This window comes from Homalodisca vitripennis, chromosome 4 (genome assembly GCF_021130785.1).
Source record: "Homalodisca vitripennis isolate AUS2020 chromosome 4, UT_GWSS_2.1, whole genome shotgun sequence".
In the NCBI taxonomy this organism is placed as follows: Eukaryota; Metazoa; Arthropoda; class Insecta; order Hemiptera; family Cicadellidae; genus Homalodisca; species Homalodisca vitripennis.
Window position 1 is genome coordinate 167,104,321 of NC_060210.1, and position 18,018 is coordinate 167,122,338.

At 31.5% G+C, this 18,018-nt stretch overlaps 1 protein-coding gene across 1 annotated transcript in view; it reads right to left on the reverse strand.

The window, feature by feature from the left end:
* Nucleotides 1-273: 273 nt before the first annotated feature.
* Nucleotides 274-18,018, reverse strand: part of LOC124361282 (putative bifunctional UDP-N-acetylglucosamine transferase and deubiquitinase ALG13) — a 55,676-nt gene continuing 37,931 nt past the window's right edge. The window contains exons 10-13 of the mRNA XM_046815330.1: nucleotides 15,254-15,365; nucleotides 6,827-6,914; nucleotides 5,614-5,770; nucleotides 274-428 (exon numbers count right to left, since the gene is read on the reverse strand). Coding sequence (XP_046671286.1) covers nucleotides 274-428; nucleotides 5,614-5,770; nucleotides 6,827-6,914; nucleotides 15,254-15,365 — 512 coding nt within the window. The remainder of the gene's footprint in view (nucleotides 429-5,613; nucleotides 5,771-6,826; nucleotides 6,915-15,253; nucleotides 15,366-18,018) is intronic.

Sequence of the window (18,018 nt, forward strand, 5' to 3'; positions counted from 1 at the left end):
AAATAGTTCTTTAATAACACTTTTTCATGATATTGTGAGTCAGGTGGACGCTGGACATTTCCGATATGGGAGAGAAGAACGAGGATGGTGATGGGCCTAAAAGTTCTGCAATGAAGCGGATCATAGTGTCCTTGCTCAGTATGTAACCCTCCTCACAGAGAGGGCTCAAACTGGAACCAAAAATCGAACCACGTACAGGTATTTACAGTCTTCCTTATATTTCACAGTGTCAATTATTCCAGCAGTTTTCTAGCTTTACAGTCTCTAGGAGTTTCAAGTTCTCTGAAGGAGCAACACCGGCTTTGTGAAGTTTCTATCCTCTGGTAGCTCTTCTGGGCCTCTGACAGCTCCCAGTCTAATGATAATTTCTAGGTCTTTAGCAGCTTCAAGGACTCTTCTGCTACTGACCCACTGGGAGCTCTCGGTCCCTGGAAGCTTTCAAGTGCTTTTCACCCTTGCAAACTTCAGGCTTTTTGGCCATTTTATAAGAGCCCTTGCAGCTAAAGTCCTTTGTCTGTTAAGATTTATTTCATACCAATATTGGGGAATAAAAATCTAACATAAAGAACAAGAATCTTATTAAAGTAATGTGCTTATAAAAATTGGTTTTTCTATCCTAGAGCTCTACAACCATTTTCTCAGAGGGTGGCCTGAAAATGTTAATTTACTAAGAACTCCTGGTCCAATTGGCCCTAACAATTCACTTCTTGAACGTCTATATCAGGTTTCGTAAAGATGCAATAAGAATTGCAGCCATAACCGTAATAATACATACAGATAAAACAATGTTCACATTTACACATAGTGATGGATAGATTAAAAATCTACCTAATAATTAAACAGTGACTAATGATACAAAGACTATCCTAACATTATGAAAGGATCCTAATATTTAATTTTAACATAATTGGTTATTTTTGCAACAAAAAAAGAAATGTAAATTCTACAGAAGTAAAAATTAAAAGTATTATACCATTTATAGAATCAGTACAAAATTTACATTTTAGAGGTAAATAAATGTAATACACAGCGTTTTAAAGTGTAAACTAATAAAATGTAATGATTGTTTTAAACACTTTAAGACTTTTAAAAGTTTTTCAATCTTATTAAAAAATCATGATTGTAGTGAACCAAATTTTTATTGAATCTAAAATGTTTTGTCATAAAAAATTTCAGTAAGAAAAAGAATTTTATGCTTCTAATTTTGTAGTTGCATTACATGAAACATTCAAGGGGAGAAATTTACAATTTAAAAACTGTCATCTCAAACATTTAGTTGTTTTTAAGTAACTCTTTAGGACATTTTAAATAATTTAGGCTAATCATATATCCATTACGTATGTGTCACCAGATCGGTGAGCTACATAAATAGGTTTAATATTAGCTATTTAAAAACATCCTATACAACAATGCAAACTCACTTTGCAGTAATTATTTCCAGTTGAAAAAGAGTTCAATACCTATTAGTATTAATGGCTGCAATAATTGCAATGTATTGCTAATTAAATATTAGTTTCATTAATTATTTACACTGACCATCTAAGCAAAATGTACCAATTTCTATTAACATTAAAATAACTGTTTACAATTACTTTGTAACTTATAATGAACTACTGCAGGAGGCCCTGATGAGGAGACTAGGGCCTAACGCTCACGCCTTCACTATGGAGGTTACCCGCCTTGCACCACCTAGTGTACAACTAGTGCCTGCCAAGGAGTACAGTGGGGCCCCCATAGGGACTAGCTATGATGTACGAGCATATGCAGGTGAATTATTACTCTCAGTACCAGTATCAAAAATAGGCATGTTTTCTTAAGCATCATCTTTTTTTATTTTCATTGTTATTAGCACCACAGTAATAGTATACAAAAATATTCATATTCATATTTATAAAAAAATGGTCTACAAAATTCTTTCACAATCACACAAAAGAACAATTATAAAACATGTATCGCAAATTCTTCATAATATATTGTTACCTAAACACTTACATGCAGTAACAATATGTGTTGATTGCTATTGTTAATTGAATCTCCGACATGTTAAGACAAATCTCCCGAGTAATAACTGCTTACATGACAGCAGGAAACAACTCTCTAGAGTTGTAGTGGAACAATATTCACAAAACTGTCCAATCGTTTTAAATTTATTCCACAAGGCCTTTAGACATCAAATAAATTATATTGAAAATTATTGGACATTTGTATAATATTTCTCTTCTACAATAGTTTTTTCCAGTAAGATGGGCTCCTCATTCAATGGAACCCTCTAGAGTGTTTACACATACACATGTTGGTTACTCTTGTTTAGCTGAACACTCGACATTGCAATGTTCAAGAGTCCTCAGCAACAAACTGCTGATTAACAAAAGCAGAAAGGAAACAACACTCACTATCAGTTTGGAATACACAATGGCAGATGTTTTAAAACGTCCTGTTGACAACGACACACACTATTTCTCATAAAAACCATAAATTCATAAACTGTACTAACAGTAAAATATATTCTTCTTTAAAAAAATGGTGTAATAATTCCAAACATTAATTTCATATTTTTAACTAATGTATACAACACAAACTACTTTCGTTCAAATATGTTTAAAATAACATTCTATAAAAGGGCTTAAAATTTGAAAAAATTATATGTAACATTTTAATAACATTCTAACTGAATTATCCGAATTTATGTTATAGTTTTAAGTTGGTATTTTAAAAGTTAAACTAAAACTTATTTGTATTTTAATTTAAATATGGTAAACCTACAAAGTAGGATTAACTTGATGGATTTAATTCACTTTCTTAAACCCATCCGCTCTACGCAACCTCTCATTTTTTTATGAACATTTCGTCCCTATTTATTATAATTATCTAAATTAAATGTCGCTACACTATTACATTCCATAAGCACTTTTCAAAATACAAAGTAAAGTAGCAACGCTAACAATAAAATCCAAATAACTATAATCTGATAAAAATAACAAACAATAATCTACATAATAGAACAATACAAAATAATAAAATAAGTTTTTTTATTATACTAGAAGTAGTTTTTTGTGCCTCATGGCATTTATTATTACATAAGACGAATGTAATTATAAATCACATCTTATTTTTAACTATAACTGAAAATAATATTTTCTTAATATTTGACAAGACATGTAATGTGCTACAGGTATGGAATGATAAATAGATTTGCATATTATTGAACACTTTGTGTGGCACAACTATCTGCTTTTGAGGGGCTTCGGTTTATTTACACTTTTGTTTATAATTTTTTCAACACCTTGATGGTTTTTAAGTAATTTTTACTAAAAATTCATAATACAAGGTACACTTTTGCTATGGTTTAACTTTATTTTTGGTATCTTTTGATATTCAAATATTTTTATTTACTGATTTTATATTATTATTATATAATGCCAATATTTTTTAATGTTTGTATGATATTAAAATGTCATCCTAAGTATTAGAAACTTAATAGAATACAGTTGAACATAATTGTAAAAACACCATTATCAATGTTTAATTATAATAATGTTAAATGTTTTTGTAACATTTATGCGAACATAATTCAAAACATTACATCAGCCAAATAAAATAAAAGTTCGAAAGATCATCCTGTTTTCCACTATATTCCAAGTGCTTACTAAACACTATAGGCAAAGAACCATTTTATAAACAGATTTAATGATATTTCAAATTTTACTTTACTTATATGTGGCAACATAATAAGGGATTTAATGGAATTTACGCTCGTTTAAAACACTGTCCAAATGACTGCCATAAGAGTTACTAAACATTACTTTCCCACCCCCCCCCCCCCCCACCCCCCCCCCCCCCCACCCCCCCCCCCCCCCACCCCCCCCCCCCCCCACCCCCCCCCCCCCCCACCCCCCCCCCCCCCCAATGAAAGTCAAGTTTATTAGCTACAATATCTGTCCATGATAGTGAAATATAGAGAAATCTAAGAACAAAAATGGATGACATCAGTCTTGATTGATTTTCTTCACCTCGACAGCAGAAATATAGACCCCGAATACAACAACATCAATAAAACCACACCCTTTACCAATTGTTTATTAGGTCCAATATCCATCTACAAAGATTTGACTTTTCCAACTTAAGCCATGAAAAGAATAATCAAGCCGTCTACAACAGGATCTTTTAGAAATTGTAAACCGTTAAAATATATTTTATTATATTTCAAATTTATTCGTGTTATATTTAAACTTTTTGATACAATCTCTTTTATAATTTAAAATGAAGGTATTTCTTTGGTTAGTCATAGTATCTCAGTTTTTTTCTTAAAACAAAAATTTTTATGTGGATGCAAATGAATAAATTGTTTTAGTAAACTCAGTAGATTGATATACAGAAAAAAATCCAAGAAAGAATAATTAATTGTTATGGTTGGATAGATATTGAATATGACTATGTAATCCAATACATTGATTTAAAACAACAGTTTATTATATTGTACAGAAAAAAAGATGGCAGTGCATGTCCACATGTTCTCTGATTGTGTTCTGTCTGTAAATGCATTTGAGCAAGGGCGTCGCCAGCCGATAGTCTGGGGGAGGGTGAGGGGCAAGCTGTGATATGGAGAATGAGAAAATTAGGATAGTGGTCAACAGATGTTTTTTGATTCGGTTAATTAAAACACAATTTTCAAGGGTTTTTTGTTTAAACTTCTCAAACCACTTCAAAGACCAGTCAAGTCAAAGACTTAGGACTTTGGTTGCTTTACATTTGGTAATTTTTGTAGAATCTCTAGGCTCTAGGGGGGGGAGATAACTGCCTCTAAAAAATATGAAGACATAGGAAAAGTGCTATGAGGATGAGAGGGAGTTGTCTCACTTATCCTACATGAATTGGCAGTCTATGTATTTATGGTCCCTGATATATATATATAGCAGTTTTTATAACCATATTACATAATCATATTTATTAGGTAATAAAAATGTCTAAAAGTGTAACAAGATGTTAATTATATTCTATATCGCCCACCCACCATATTCACTTACTTGATGTCAGCTGCTCAATCATTTAGGTTAGATAAATGGGATTGTACTATATAGTTTGGCTTAATGTTTTGCTATGGTAAAAAATCATATCACATATTTATAGCCCAAAAAAGAACCTTGTGTCCATATATAATAAAAAATAATTCATCATGTATGTCATCATTCATTTACATTAATTTGACTATATCAAAAGTTACAGCTCAATGACAAATCTACATTTCATTTACTTCTCCGTCATTACTACTCCTCTTCAAATTAATATGTATACAGTTATAAACTGTAAGGCGTTACTATTACTAAGGGTTAAAATGAATATAAATATTAAAATTTATTTAAAAATATTTACAATTTCTCATATATTACTAAGGCAGCTATGAATTTTCAGATATTAATTCTTTATTTAAAAAGTATGAGTGGGCGCTTTAAAAATTATTCTTTTTATTTATATTTAACTTTATGATTTTGTCCATTAATTTTTAATCTTGTTTCTACCATGTGAGAATTCTTTTCACATAAATTTGTTGTTAGGAGATTAACACTTCATGAAACTTTATGTACTTGATTATATGTTGATTGGTTACGTACTTACCCTCAGGTTTTGTGTGGCACGTAACAGTAGGTGGGGGTGGGGATATAAGTCTCTGTGCTGGGTATGTAGTAGTGTTGGGGTTCCAGACACAAAAACAGTCGGAGGCGTGCTTGGAATCCACCTCAGTGCCCTTCTGTTCCATCTCCTCGTCTGCTGCCTGAATGTTAAACATCCTGTATTCAATCCAAAACCAACATGTATTTTATTCTCAAAATGTTTCATATATTTTAAATATATAATACAAATATATTTCTGTAATCTTTGAACTGGTGTGTAATTTATTTACATCATGTCAAATCATGCCTGTAATTTGTGTGCTTTCAGTTTTGTTATTTTATCATCTCACTCAGAAATATTTGTCCACAGCCCGATTATCCGAGGGGTAAATCATTCGTGTTGTAATTTAATTATTGTGACCCATCAAACTGTATAAAAAAATAATCCAGAATATCGTACATTGAAACATGACTGTCAGACAAAGATCAAGCTTTAATAAAGGACATCAGATCAGAAACAATAACAAAAGCAAGCCATTTCCAGTGCTCTTTCTTCTATTTAACATGATGTAGTAGTAGTACTATCTTATTGATAAATGGGAATAAATTTGGAAAAGTTGCAATTTTGTTCCAGTGAAAATGTTGAGTAGGTTACTTAACACAATACTACACTGACATTATAATCCTCATTATACCATATACAATATCTCAAACATATTTAAAGTATTTATCACCTGAAATATAGTTAATTGTTGATAAATACACCGCCTCAACACAGTCATAGGTAAGCTAAGATACAGAAATACAGTATACCAGAAACGTGAATATTGAGTTTAGTGTTAGATAACATGGGATGGTTCACCTTTCCCTTAGTGTAGCATCTGGAATCTGATGCCTGGTTTCAAACTTGCCTCCTAGAATCTAAAGTCATGTTTCGTCTGAAGTGGTCCAAAAATAATGTGTGAAAAAGAAGCTCAAAACAAACTGTCTACATTGTTTCTACATCAGAGACACCTAGACTACAAAATATGAAAATATAGTATAAAATTAGGTGAAGAGACTCTTATTGTCTCATCAGGTGCACAAATTATCTTTGAAGGGTTTACCAGTATCAGTGTTACTATTTAACGCAGCTAGTTTTATCATGTATAACAAAAAAGTGCCAGTGTTATTGCAAGAATACGAATATGGTGAATGTATATGGAATATTAGCTTACCTGTTGCATATAACCCTGGGAATTGTATTCTTCATAGCTCTCCTGCTGATAGTTCAACACATCTTGTTGTTGATAGTTACAGTCAGAACTGTTAAAAAAGTCCAAAACATACCACATTATTACATACTTTGATTTATTAATCGTTCAAATTAATTCATACTTGAAAAAAAAAACAAAATGTATAACGTTACCAAAATAATAATAACATGGATGAATTTACAACCCTTAATATAACAGTTGAACCTTGATAACTCAAAACTTGAAATAAACAGAGAAAAATTTGAATTTTCAAATACTTTTGAGTAAATCAGTATCTAAGTGACTAAGAGTGAAAATACACAACTTCTAGTTATAGAGGACCAAGAATATTACTAAGCTTGTCTAGATTGTATTGCTAGACAGTAAACTTATGTACTAATTCATTGTATGAAACGAGTGTTTGCCACATGCTACAACACAGAAACAGCAACTAGAAAAAACAAAACTTTATTGTACAGTAAAAATACTGTACATGAAAGTAATTTATTAATAGGTGCAAACACTGCAGTCTAGCATTTATTGCATGTTTTAATTTCTTTAAATAATCACTAGGATTAAGTGTTCATGATAACAATTAATTAGTTTATTCTTACTCTTACCATCCATAAAATTTCCAAAATTACTGTAAGTGCATTTTTTTTTATTTAGTTAGTAAAAGAAAGTTTCATGTTTCATTTTATTACTCCATCATTAGACTACGAGCATAGCATTGGATCTACCGAATGGCTTCATTTTATAGTTAAAACTAGCTGTTACCCGTGGCTTCGCACGCAATCTTAGAACCAAAGTCCTTATATTACTTAGTAAAAGCAATTATAATGTAATATGATGGGAGTCCTATAAAAATTTTAAAACGTAAGTAGGCATACATCAGGTAGATATTATTTAAGTTCGTAGTAAATAGTATCAGAGTTTAACTTAATTATTATATCATGTTTGGCACGTTTAGGAGCATTTCTGGTTGTAATTAATTATATACATAACGTCACAGCTGAAATCTGCCTTGTCATCCTGATCAAGAAAACAGAAATCCTCAGATCACACAGGTCTTAGAAACTTACTTCGGTCAAAAAGCGTATATTTCCAGTCCTTGTCATATATTTCAGGTCTAAGATATTTCCAATACTAATAAGTAGAGTTTGCCTTGTTGTTCTGACGAAGAAGAAATATATATATATACAGGGTGTATATTATGTCTGGAAACACCCAAATATATCCTTTAAATAATTTAAATATAAATTTGAAACCTCTTACAATCGTGATAGAGATTGGGCGCATCTACTTTTTGGAACAATGTTTTGTGTATGTCACACCAACGGGGGACGTTCCTGCCGAGGGTATCGTGAATATTCTTAATGGAAGCCTATACCTTGTGATACATAATTTTAAAGGTAATAGCTTACTGAAATTGAATGTCCACAAACCGCATCTCAAAGGAATTATTCTATCAGAAAATAGAGCATTCTTTTAGTATTGAAAATTTACTGATGTTCAACAATGTAATTTTAACATGGTTCTTGCCACAAAATGTGTACACTAAATTTTTTTAACATTTTTTTAAATGTTCAATTAAAATAAAATAAACAATTTATTTTTAAAAGCTGGTCTTCATTAGTACAAATTTACCAGTTTTTATTACAATGAATAAAACTTATGAGTCACTTTCTCTGATTACTTATGAATCTGTACTTGGTGTTTTCCAAGTCAGCAGGGAAAGGTTTAAAGAGACAAAGGTCAATAGCCTATGAGAAACATTATTGTGTTATTAATCATCTGGTCTACAGGTTTCAGTTTGTTGAGCATGGAGCTTTCACTAGACAGGTCTAAGCTTGGGAATTTTACAAATGGACAAAGGTCATATCATTCCTGTCGAGTTAATCAGTGTCTCTGAAGCATTGCTGTCAACAAGTTTATCTAATTACAGTAGTTCAGTTTTTATTTGGCATTTTAATGGAATTGTCCTGAAAGAGAACGAATTACTCTGTTGAATGATGCGAGGATATGGCGATCGTCAAAGATCTTATCGGGAAGTTTTTGTAATTTGTTTTAATGACCACTTTCACAGAAAGGAATCCCATAAGTGTTTCCAACAATATCAAAAACTATTGAGCGTTTTGAAATGACAGGGAGTGTACGTAATCGGCCAAATTTGGGTAGGATACAATCTGCAACAGATGAAGAACATGCACTAGATGTTTTGCAAAACATTTATTGAAGACCCACATACATCGCTCAGAAAAAGCTGCACAGCAACATGATATGCACTCTATGTCTGTGAGTAAGATTTTGAAAATTAATAAATACAAAACCATTTAAAGTTAATTTAGTCCAACAGTTAAGTGAGGATGATTACGACAGAAGAGTTGAGTTTGTGACAAACAAAAAATACTTGTTTTTGGATGCGCAAATGTGATGACAATAGAGATTTTCTGACCAACATACTATTTTCTGATGAGGCAAACTTTTTTCCTAAATGGCAATGTTTAACAGCACAATTGCCCGTTACTGGGCTAGTGAAAACCCACATTGGATTACTGAGTCCTACCCATTCACAGCAACCACAAAAACTGAAACGTATGGTGTGGAATTTTAGGTAACAAAAATTGTTGGACCCATTTTTCATCAATGGAAATTTAAATTGCGAACTTTACTACAATATGCTCCAAAATGAAATAATCCCAGCTATTCAAATTGCATCAGGAGAATACTTTGATAATGTATGGGTTTCAGCAGGATGGTGCTCCACCCCATTATGGGAGACAGGTAAGAGAGTATTTGGATTTAAGGTTTCCTCATAAATGGATTGGCCGAAGAGGAGAAATCGAATGGCCTCCAAGATCTCCGGATTTGTCACCAATCGATTATTTCCTATGGGGTCATTTTAAATCCAATGTTTATAGAAGAAAGCCTCATAATTTGGAAGACCTAAGAAGAAACAGGATTATATAGAGGGAGATTGCTTTGATAACTGAAGAAATGTTAGGCAACTCTGTGGAATCATTTTACACAAGATTGGCTCATTGTCTAAACCGTAGAAGGTAACACAGTTCGAACAATTGCTTTGACACCAAATGCAGGTAAAACGTTTTGTTGTAGCTAAGACTTTTCTAACAGCATACATTATTTTTTTTTATTTGTAATAAGAAATCAATAACATAAGTATTTCCATAATTGTACTGTAATAAAAACTGGCAAATTTGTGCTAATAGAACCAGCTTAAAATGAAATTTTTGTTTTATTTAATTGAAAACATTTAAAAAAATGCTAAAAAAATTAGTGTAACACATTTTGTGGCAAGAACCATGTTAAAATTACATTGTTGAACATCAGTAAATTTTCAATACTAAAAATGCTCTATTTTCTGATAGAATAATTCCCTTGAGATGCGGTTTGTGGCATTCAATTCAGTAACGCTATTACCTTTAAAATTATGTATCACAAGGTATAGGCTTCCATTAAGAATATTCACGATACCCTCGCCAGGACGTCCCGCGTTGGTGTGACATAACAAACATATGTTCCAAAAAGTAGATGCCCAATCTCTATCACGATTGTAAGAGGTTTCAAATTTATATTTAAATTATTAAAGGATATATTTGGGGTGTTTCCAGACATAATATACACCCTGTATATATATATATTATACTCAAGTAGGACTGAGATGCCTACTTCGGTTAAATAGTGGCTACTTAAGACCATTTTAAATTCACTTACCTACTATGTCACAGTTTAGCTTGCCATATTGCCTGGATCAAAATTTTAATATACATTCGATTATCTAGTTCTCGGAAATCTACTTTGGTCCAAAATCGTGTTGACATATTTGAGTTTACCTTGTCCTGATGAAGAAAATACGCACATTAGTAGGGACTGAAAAGCCTATTACAACCTAGGGGAGAGTCCTACCTACTTACTATGTACTTTCGCTATAAGAGGGAAAATTCTTATTAAGGTTTTGCAACTTTCCAAAATAATCGTTATTAAAGTTTTTGCGTTTACACTTGTTTTTTGGACTGTAGCCCAGGGGGAAAGATATGAATCGTTGAGGCATGTTAGTATTCATTCATACTCTGTTTTTCCATTAGCCATTGTTAAAATGTAATATCATAATGTCAAGGAACCCCCCAGTTAGTTTAAAGTAACTTTGTGAAAACATTCATAACTTTGTTTATTAAGGTTAGTTTTATAACAGTATTTAATGCATTAGATGATTTTAATTCGTCACTGGTGCAATCTGGAGTAAAATTTATATATTAATGTTTTATTTACTATCTGCATTACACTACAGATCAAGCACTGTTTACTTATTATAGATGAAATTCAAATGTAAATAGATGTTTCAGAAAGTTTGTCGAACTATAGCTGTCAACAGCTGTCAAAATACGTTTCGTTCTTATCATAACATTCGAATGTAAAACAAACTAATTTTTCAATTTTAATTCGACTTTATTTCGTGAAATGAATGTGTTATGGGTGGTAAAAAGCACTCTAAATGTTAATTCAGACCAAAAGCTACACCTGTTCCAAATTTCAGCACAATCCGTATGGCAGTTTCAGCGTGATTCGAGGACAAACATCCAAACATTCAAACTTTCACATTTATAATATTAGTGGGATAGCATAACACTAGTTTATTGTTAATTATTGTCAAATGTCGTTTTCTGCTCACAATTTTGTATATATAATGATTAAGCTGAAAATAGTGTAAATGTTTGTAAAATTGAATTTTCTCTTTTTTTTATTGGGTGAAAAATTAATGGTGGTGGAAGATAAAAATGGACGACTGCAAAATAATTCAAAACTTGTAACATGTTAACTGTCAACCACTTTTCCCGCACGCGCCCTGTGAGGCGCATTGGGATCTGTAAGATTTATGTATTGAAATGTTGACTTGAATAAAGAGTTTTGAACTTGAACTTGAACAACCAGCATATTTTTCACCGACTTATATAGATGTAATACCGGAAAGAATTCTGTGACTGTGGGCCAACTATCATAATATCTTCACATTATAATCCTCTGTGTGCTTCTACAGAAGAGTTGGGGGCTCAGTGGAATTTAGTTCTACAGCTCTTAAATAGGGCTGTCCCGAAATATTCTGGACTAAAAATTATGAAGAAGCAAAACTACTTTTACAAATATTTTTATAGCCTTGTAAGCAAAGTTGTATTAAATTAAAAACTGTTTGTGTGGTGTTCACCTTGTGAAAGAAATACGCACTACATAACTTCCTCACAGCACAGCACTATTCGTGAAAATTTTAGATTTCCTCGTATTTTGTAAAACTGAGTCATGAACACTTTTATAAAATGTTATAGATTTTCTGGTGTTTTCTATGACTGAACTGGCTAATTTTACACAATGTAATCAGGTAGAGAATGTGGATGATACAACACAGAAAACATTCTTCACTAATCTGATCTTATGTTGTATAAGGAAGTAACAAATTTGAAAACTGTACAATTCTTAGTGGTATAACATATATTTGGGCATAGATAAATGGTCAGGATTTACTAAACAGCTTGTATTTTATAAACAACAGTAATGTAAGATTCCTTAAAATATATCGCAATATTTAATTAATATTATAAGTTAAACCTACTGAGGTAAACAATAAAATAGTGTCAATTTTAAATTATTTGTAATAAACAAAAAAATAAACTAATATAAATAAAGCCTTTCATACAGTTAAAGGAATGAAGACAATCCTTAATATACGAGGGTCGTCCATAAAGTAACCGCCGTTTGGGCGTGGCGCGATAAGTAGTGGGGGTACCGCCGCCATTCTCACATCGGTGTGCGCAGCCGTTCAGTACGCTTCTAGCTGTGCAAGGGAGAGCATCGTGCGATCGCGCGTTCTTTTGTTACAACGAAAAAACATGAGCGCCGTGATAGAAAATCCCGCCAAGTGTGAAGTTCGTGTGTGTAATAAGATTTCTGTGATCGAAAAGTTACACAGCAGCTAAAATTCATCGTGAATTGAGTGCGGTGTATGGCCCTAACACTATGAGTCCGTCAATGGGTTCGTTTTTTTAAAAATGGAAGAACGAACGTTCACAATGAAGACTGGAGTGGTAGGCCATCTCTCGTCAGTGATGACTTGGTGAACAAAGTGGATGAGAAAATTCCACACTCTCGGAACTTTCGGATCATTTTCCTGAAACCTTTTACTGTGAAACCTTAAAATGGCTACGACGAGTGATACAAAACAAGCGTCATGGTCTTCTGACATCTGGTGGTGTGTTTGTCCATGACAACCCCTGTCTTCATACAGCTCAAAGAACAACAGAACTTTTGGAAAAGTTCAAATGGGACGTTTTTGACCCACCCCCCCTACAGCCCGGACCTGGCTCCCAGTGATTTCTATCTTTTCCCGTACATGAAGCGGTGGCTTGCATCTCAGAGGTTTTGCGAGTGATGAAGAGCTTCAAAACGCTGTGACAGGTTGGCTTACGTTCTCAGGCGGCAGATTTTTTTAAAGACGGAATTTCAAAAAACTGTTAAAAGATATGATAAGTGCTTGAATTTGTATGGTGAATATGTAGAAAAGTAGAGAAAAGCTGTAGTTTTTAACATTTATATAATAAACTTTTTGTATCTCAACTGGTTTATTTTTTATTTCAAAACGGAGGTTACTTTGTGGACGACCCTCGTACATACATGTTTTCCTGTTGAAATATTTTTATTAATTAATCTAAATTGTTGATTAACCCTTTTAACCCCGACGTCCGCATAATACAGACGTCATAAATATGGTGTCAACTCCCGACGCTCGTATAGTGCGGACATGCACTTTTTATTATTTTACTGGCCACCTATTTTACCAAATGCTTTGAAATTCCACAGACTTGTGTACAAAGATGTATTGCATCAAAATATATTAGTTTGTAAAGCTTTAACTTCGTATTTTGTCACTCTGTGACTGAGCAATTGCAGTTCAGCTCGACTGACTGCTCACGCTTGTTGCAGACAGCGGTTGTGAATATTCAGTTTTCTTTGCGGTTTTAGGTTAAAACAGTGTAACATAAGAAGAACACCTACCAAGAAGAATGGAAAGGAGTTATTGTGTGTGTAATATTCATAGCACTCAGTGTGGAGGTAAAAGAAAAAGAGTAAGGTATTTTTTGTATGTTGCCAAAAAGAAATTCATCAAATTGTTTCGGTGACCACAAGTGCTAAAACATTTTTATAGTGATGTAAATATGGTTTTAAACCTTTTTTAAATTTAGGCTATGCATAGTTTTTAATTATTTTGTCAGAAATAACTTTGGTTCTATGTTTATTTTAAGTCCTGTGAATTTCAATGCTCGTACATTGACTTGGCCGGAAATGGCAAAAAGGAAAAATGACATGTATTTACAAACATGGATGTCACTCTACTTGTAAATAAGGTAAGCCTATAATTTTTGTTTCCTTAGATTAAGGATTCAATTTACATTAAATAAATGGGTATTTTTGTGTCAAATATTTTTTTTGCTATTTGGTTTCCATCCTCAAACTTGAAGTTTAAATGTTTTTTAATGTTTTATTTATGTATATGTATTTAAAAAAATATAAGTTTCAAGATATTACTTGTATTTGTATATTTCTGTAAAACTACATTTATTAAGAAGTAAAACAAAAAAGAATTAGCTTGACATCTTAAAAAATAGCTGCGTTATGAGTTTTTTACAAACACCTTAAATTTTTTCTAAAAATGGCTTGGGATTTCTGGCACATCACTTGATATCATAGCCAGGGTTAAAAGGGTTAAGTCCATATAAAAAGTTACTTAGTATGTATTCAATGCTTGTTTTATTTGATATGTGGAGAGAAGTACAAGGCCCAGCCATATCAAAATCAATGTGCAAGATTAGGTATCACTTTTCAATTAAATTATATTGAAGTCAGACAATATTTATACATTCTGTACATTTTTCACGATTATTTCCAACAAATTTTAAAAAATAAAACTAAACCAAGGAAAACTTAAAACCAAACACTGGTACTATAAATTTCATTATCTCTTCTTTGGCCCTTCATTTGCTGAAGCACTTTAGCTGACTTTAGATTAACTCATCAATTACTGAATAATAATATATTACTATGATTACCAATTACTTTTCTATCTTTAAACATATAAAGAGATGTATATCAGAATGTTATGTACTCTTTCTCATTGAATATACCAACAGTTGATTCTATGCTTTTTTTCACAAAATGTTGTTTATAAAACTAACATACAACTTTCAATTTTGATACCTGAACCAGTGTCATTTTTTTAATCGTTCACAGTAATATTTTAAAGATTTCTTTATACATTTAAAAGCAATATTAAAATTGCACACCTCAAAAGGAATATTCAAATTTCTTATACTTATAATACTGTAGGGTATGTGAGAACCTTACCTAGAAACAACTGAATTGGCCTCAGCTTGATTCTTGACAGAATCTGAACTTGACTGTAACTGTAAATCTTTGGTTTTGGTTCGAAATGCTTTGCTTGATCTTTTGCTAGGCTCTGAAAAACAAAAATATTTTGAAAATTAGCTTGCAGTAGGCTCAGATTCAGATATTCTTTATTCATAAAACAAATGCACAGAATGTACAATGAATAGAGTCACATCAAGAAAATTATAGTTAATAAAAAAATTATCTAACATCAACTTATAAAATATTAATTAACATAAGCATTAGTACTTGGATTACTATTATAAGTGTATTTCGTGTACATTTGCTGGAATAAACATTCATTCATTATAAGTTATGGTAATAAATAGTTATCTTATACATATACACAGACACATACATACATAAATACATATACAGACACATACACACGTAAATACATATAGACATGTTGAGCTAAACCAGTCAATTTGCCCTTTCAAAAAATTCTTGGAATGAATATATAGGTTTATTTAGTAGATATTCTTTAAGTTTAGTTTTGAAATTATTAGTGTTGTAGTTAGGCTGTTGGTAATATTCAAATGTCTGTCAAAATGGTTAGTATGTATGCATTATACAACCACTTATGCTTTGTACGTTCTGGAAGAGAAATTATGTATTATGTATCGTGTATTGAATAAGGATAAACAATTATTGTACTGTTGTGTAGACCATCTTATCTCAATGGGCAAAGTTCATTAGAAGGACCAGCTTAACAGCAGTGCTTCATGATCATGATTGTATTGTAACACATTTTTCTTCTATTAACATATGAAATAAAATTAAATACAGATTATTTTGAATACATAAATAAAATACACAATTTTTTAAATTCACAGTATAATATAACAACATGAAATTCATAGTAATTTAAATTAAAAGTAGAGAAACCATTCTTGTTGTATTTTTACCAACAATGAATCAGACACCAGTTGACAGGTTCTTAGCCTGCTTCCCCGCCTGAAACACGACAAGGTGATACTCTCCAAACATGAGCGAGCCAACACTACAACTGCTGACTGGCAATTCGGGCACTAAATCACCAGCCACGAACGTTTGAAATGGTATATTGCGCTCGCTGCTCCTACGACTTGTACTATCATATTCTGATCCGACTTCAAGCTTGAGGATTTACAACAGGTATGGAACAGCAACTCTGTTAATTCATTTTTAATTTAACCTTTTTAGTGCTGGAGCATAATGAATAAGTTTGTACAAAAAATGCCAGAGATTTCTCTCAAGGTACTGCTAAAAAATACCAAGCCTATTCAGTCATTTTGTAATATATTACTAAAACATTTATAACACCAAAACGGTTTTAGATAGTTTCTTAATTTGTTTTTATTTTCTTTACAGATATAAATTGTTTAGTTAAAACACATGAAATATGCATATACTGATAATTTTTATATAAAAAACACACGAATGATACTTAATTAAATTATTATTTATTTTTTATTTAATTTAAATTTATAACTCCAATTATCAGATAACTGTTTTACCTCAATTAAATCTTGAATACTCGCTACTTTTACTACTTTGTTTTCTTTCAGGTGATTGTCCTGACACCTCATCCTTAATGAGTTTCCTTTTCCAACCAATTACCTCCTGCTAAAATATTGAAAAGTCGGAACACGTCATGCTACCTTTTCTTTTCAGCGAAAGTCCTGGCACCCCATCCTTAACACCTTGCTTTCAAGAAAACTTTCCTCAGACTCCATCCTGATAAAATTTATATTATATTAAGTTAATAGAATTCTTCTTTTTCAAGCTAATTTGATTCAAGAGTTTCTGTATTTATCTTTGTAAATTTCAAGCCTACATTATATCAATATTTTTTAAAGCTTAACATTTAATTAAATACATTATTTACTAATTGTTCATATTTTTGTAAGTAATTATCCTTTGTTATTCTAAATTTCATTACTCGCAATGCTTTTATTTTTTACATAACGAACGTCGTGGTACCTTTACTCTGGTGATTTCTTTTAGAAGTGTTGAATATTTTATTCATAGAGTATTGGTATACATAATTTACGTTTGCAGCTTTTAGTACCTGGTTTAAGCATTTATCTTCTTTCTTTACTTGTAAATAGAATAGTGATCGACCTGTGTATTTATTTAAAAAACCGGCAAAAGCGCTTTTTAAATAAATTTAATGTGGAAGTATGAAAAATGTCTTTTCCATTAAAATTGACCTGTCTGTTATGTGCTTTTGCTTCATATATAACCATTACAGTATTTATATTATATTTCAGAGTCATAACTTTATCTATAGAATGAAGGCAATTTTGTCTACTTTTCAGTTATTAACCCTCCATCAGGCGCTTAAAATTAGAAACACCATCAGGCGCTCACGGAGGTTTCCTCCAGGTTATCGAATAATGGATATCATAGTCGTTTAAACTGTTTTTATTTGTTTAAATATTCATACTGATTTAATTACAATGTAATATATTCATTTTTAGAAATTAAATAAAAATTACTCTCTTATGTAATGAATTTTCCAAATAAGAAATTCAAAATCTTAAAAAATGTTATTGTATAATAACAACATGATTTATTTTAAGGAATAATGCAATTAATTGTAAAAATGTTTAACCTACTGTAATAATATATAGAAATTAACTTAGTTTTTAACTTCTTACAAAAACAACTTAATTCAATTCTTTAAATATTATACAATTGTAATGTCAATTATTACTCCAAAATCCAAATTTATTCTT